Source organism: Lepisma saccharinum, chromosome 21 (assembly GCF_977018435.1).
Source record: "Lepisma saccharinum chromosome 21, izLepSacc3.1, whole genome shotgun sequence".
Classification (NCBI taxonomy): Eukaryota; Metazoa; Arthropoda; class Insecta; order Zygentoma; family Lepismatidae; genus Lepisma; species Lepisma saccharinum.
In genome coordinates, this window is record NC_139249.1 from 28,468,019 (window position 1) to 28,472,512 (window position 4,494).

The window sequence follows — 4,494 nt, forward strand, 5'->3', positions numbered from 1 at the left end:
TATTCAGTTTCTGGCATGGTTTCCTATCTGCATAGTGCAACACTAACGCATAGATTTGGAATTCATTTCATGGATAAATTCACCTCTTACCGTCGTTTCGTCATTACGAGTAAACAACGGATTGGCCCAACCTATACTTCTAATAACCTTGCTCGAGCGTGGGACACTCGAACAAATGGTGCTCTCGTTCTCGTCTCGATTGTTAAAAGGCCGTCTGGGTTTCGTCTTGGTACCATCCCTTGTCTTTCTGTCACCATTTTTGATTTCTAGAGAACGTCTTTCAGAAATATCCTGCACTTATTTTAGTACACAAATTAAAAATGTGTAGTTATACAGAAAAAAATGGGGGTTCCTGCGAAAATATGACCATCCGAAAATACAAATATACTTTTTTATGAATATTCTAGAATTTGTACGGAGTTGAAACGTTTGGAACCTGAGAGGACTACGGTGATTATTGTTTGATATAAGATCGTGAATCGGGTTAAGCACTCCATATTTTACAACCAGCTTCTTATCTATTGAGAAGTCATTCTGCTTTAACATTATTAACATTTCCTTCCATGATCCATGGATTGAGACCATATACACATGTTCATAACATTACTTTTCTGTTAAGAGTTTTTCGCTATTCTCATATATTTTTGGTTCCAAGGAGAATATTTTCAACATCATCTCCGATAAATTCGTTTCCAAGTAACTTTTGGACATATTTTAGTACACGATGATTTGCTAGTGTTTGCAAGTCCTATAGGGATAAAGGCATACAAGAGCAAATATACTTTAGCTTTTTATTATTATTAGAAATAAATACAGTAACAACAACTAAAGAACACTACCTAACAGAAAGGATAATTGGGACATTTTGCTGGATCCACCCCGACAGGGTACTTGGTTTGAGTCCCGTGCAGGCTATTGTGATATGAGCCTGTGAACCCGCTGTTACTACCAACGAAGGTGGGTGAGGTTGCTGTACTACTGACGGATCGTAGTGCAGATAGATGGGTGGGCGGAGCCACTGTACTACCGCGATGGGCGTTGTTCCTTCCGAAGTCCTGGGAGTCTTCGATCTCCTTCACGGGTTTGACGTCGATGTTGTTCAGGTGTTGGGCGGCAGCGAAGATTCCTTGCAGGGGAATCACGCTGAGGGTCTGCGATGCGAGATTGGATGAGTATGTATTCTGTGGAGCACCAGTGTAAGGGGATCCACTAGTTGATCCCTCTACCGTTTGCAGATGGTTGTTGTCCTGGGGTGCACTAGGGATGGGACAGAAGGGATAGTTGGGACACTCCAGAGGGGAGAGAGAAGCTGGGTAACGCATTGGATTGGCCGAGAATGATGACTGATCTTCTGTCGAATCGACAGGATCCTCTGTCGAGTGCTGTGGCACTGCTGTTCTATATTGTGTTGGATTGACATGAACTGATCCCGAATATTGTGTTGGACTGGCAGGAATTGACGATGGATATTGTGTTGGATTGACAGGTACTGCTGCGGGATATTGTGTTGGAGTAGCAGGATATTGTGTTGGAGTAGTAGGATATTGTGTTGGATTGACAGGTACTGCTGCGGGATATTGTGTTGGAGTAGCAGGATATTGTGTTGGAGTAGTAGGATATTGTGTTGGATTGACAGATAATGCTGCTGGATTGGCAAAAAGTGCTGCTAGATTTTGTTGATTTGCAGAAATGGCTGTGGGATTGGCGGGAACGACTTGTTGATTTAGATTGGCCAGAATGGCTGCTAGATATTGTGGATTGAACGGAACGATTGTTGGATTGGTAAGACCAGATGTCAGATATTGTTGGTTGGAAGGAATAGCTCCTAGATTATACAAATTAGCCGGGATATCTGTTGGACTGGCAGGTTTGACTGTCGAATAGTGTAAATTAGGAGTTGGTGTTGTAATAGATGGATGTTGCGTTGGATTGATAGTAACAGAAGATGGGCGCGGGGTTGAGATTACTACTGGAGATTCTGTTGGGTTGACACTAACTGATGCGGAATATGGTGTCGAACTGACGCTGACGGGGAGTGGAGTGGAAGTGACTATAACAGGAGCAGGAGTGGAACTCACAGTATCTGCAACGGCAGGTACGTTCGTGGGATTGGAGTTGTATCTGTTGAGGACCTGGTTGAGGTAATTGCTTCGCCCGAAGCTGGGATGGAGAGGACGACCCACGACCCTGCCTGGAGCACTCGGGTTCCCGTACGGTGCAAGCGGCCTCTGCTTCAAGCCTCGCAACGGGTGGTTCGGGGGCCTGAGGAGCACCACCCTAGCCGGTGGACGTGGTGGTGACAATGCGTTGAGAATGTCTGTCAGGAGGTTGGAGGGCTGCCTGGGAGGGAGCCCAGCGACCAGCACTACGGAGCCAGGGGAGGAACTTCCGAAGATGCTGCGGACTCCTGCCTCCTGGCTGATGGCGACGCTCTTGACCTTCCGAGCGTGCTGATCGTCCTTAGCGGCGCCGCTCGCTTCCGGCACCGGCGGCGACGGTACGCGGATGGCCAGCGCCACTGAGAGTACGGCAGTCATCAGCACCTGCAAGAGGAGTGTTTGGATCAGAAGTGCTACCTTTAAATAATGTAAACACCACTTAAGGTTTCCTGAAGAGATGGCTGTTGAAGTAATAACATTTTTGAAAAGATTTTTGTTAGTAATAACCAGTGGTTTATCCACCCCAACACTCCCTAACATTGACTTTAAAATTTCCTCAACACCCCTAAAGTTTTTCACAAATGCCCAATTTATGGCCATTTTGGCTCTAAATTTACCTTTACACCCCATAAAAACGGACTTACAACCTTAGATGGTAAATTCTGGATACTCCCCTGGTAATAACTTGTCAATTTAGTTCGCTATTAGTTCTTCCGGATGGCGCAGTGTAAAGGTCGTATTACGCTATTACCTGGATTGCAATACATTCATCTGACCTTAATACTTGCTGCTCAGGCAAGCTCAAGACCAAGCCTGTACTCTGTCCGTGGAGTCTCTCGAGAGAGCGAACAAAACAAGTCTCTGCTCAAGTAGTGAATCCAGAGGACTCGACTAACAAACACGTGCGAGGGAACGGGACTGCGTGGAGGGGAAGAGTGACTGCAGTTACCTGCCTTTCCAGCAGCGTGTACTGCTTCGCTCCGTCCACTTGCATTCTCCCCAATTTCTGCCTTTATGCGCGGCCACAGATTCCCAGCATAGAGTATAGCATCAATTATTAAAGAATACTTTGTTCAAGCCTTTTGAATTACCGAAGGTAAATGCTACTCACTATGTAAAGCAGTAGTGTCTTTTGATATGGGCAGCAAGGAACCGCAGTGATATTGATGATGGTAACAATATGCGAGTATGTGTTGTACGATCACGGACACTTCTGGGATGTGAAGATCCCATTAACTTTCAATGAAATAGTCGTTCGACTAATATTAGTCGTTCGACTAATACGACTAATATTAGTCGTTCGACTAATTCGACTAAATGGCTAATTTTTTCAGTCGACTAATTTTCATTAGTCGATGTTTTTTTCGATGGTTTTAATAATCGACTAATCGACTAATATTAGTCGACTAATGCCCATCTCTATGAAATAGTTACAACCCAGAAATGTCCGTGACTGTACTCCAGGAGTCCTTGTCACATGGGAACATACTAGTATAATAGTGATGATGGAGATGAATGATGATTGGAACTGATGAAGGGGTACTCATTCCCAGACCGTAACTGAAACCTTGGTGATATCGAGAGTCGACCACTCACCGAGGCTTTCCACGAACATTCTAGTATATTACAGTATGAAAGACAAGATATTACAGAAGTAGAAACATGTTTTGAGCATTTTTGAAACAACACCTCTCGAGAGAAATCAGGTGCTCCAATGCTATGACTGGACGACGCACACGAACTTACCAACTTCGTCATGGTCCACGGCCTAAGGGGTCCCTGGCACGCTTCGAAGTGTGAGGAGTGAATGACACGTCTCCATCCCGCCTCTAACTTATATACCCACCTTGGCTTTACGTCACGTGATCCTCAATGGGGTATTAAAGCTGCTTCTTTGGTCGCTGTAATCTGGAGCCACGGGGCGATGGGGAGAAAATCCACCGACGAAACGACCGAACAGTTTCATGGCTTCGCTGATGGCTCTCTTATCCCAGAAGCGTGATGGTCGTCTCATTTGCATCCAAAGAATTAGAAATTGAGAGCTCGGTAACGGAATGGCCCATTAGTAATTTCCAATTGAAAGAGAGGTTTCTCTGTGTTGCATGCCGCTTGGGTGATCTTATGGGTATAATAACGGGTGTTTTAAGATGTGTTTAATGTGCTATGTTAGGATTCTGTGCTTCTTTTCATGTCCACAGCATAATCCTTAGTTTATTACAAAGTTGTAGACATTATTGCTTCCAGTAGGTATGAGTTGAAGCAACATGAACATGAGAAAACATGAGAGTGAGGGTGTGTGAGGTTTGGCGAAATCGCTTTTCTTCCAGTTTTTGCT

The 4,494-nt window shown here is 44.7% G+C and overlaps 1 protein-coding gene across 1 annotated transcript; it reads right to left on the reverse strand.

Annotated features, from left to right (window-relative positions):
* Window positions 1-839: 839 nt before the first annotated feature.
* LOC146004121 (uncharacterized) lies at window positions 840-3,942 on the reverse strand. Its single transcript, XM_083142786.1, has 2 exons — window positions 3,906-3,942; window positions 840-2,543 (listed from the first exon to the last, which is right to left on the reverse strand). The coding sequence occupies exons 1-2, from the start codon at window positions 3,915-3,917 to the stop codon at window positions 840-842; spliced, it is 1,716 nt and encodes a 571-aa protein (XP_082998912.1). The 5' UTR covers window positions 3,918-3,942.
* Between the last annotated feature and the right edge of the window lie 552 nt (window positions 3,943-4,494).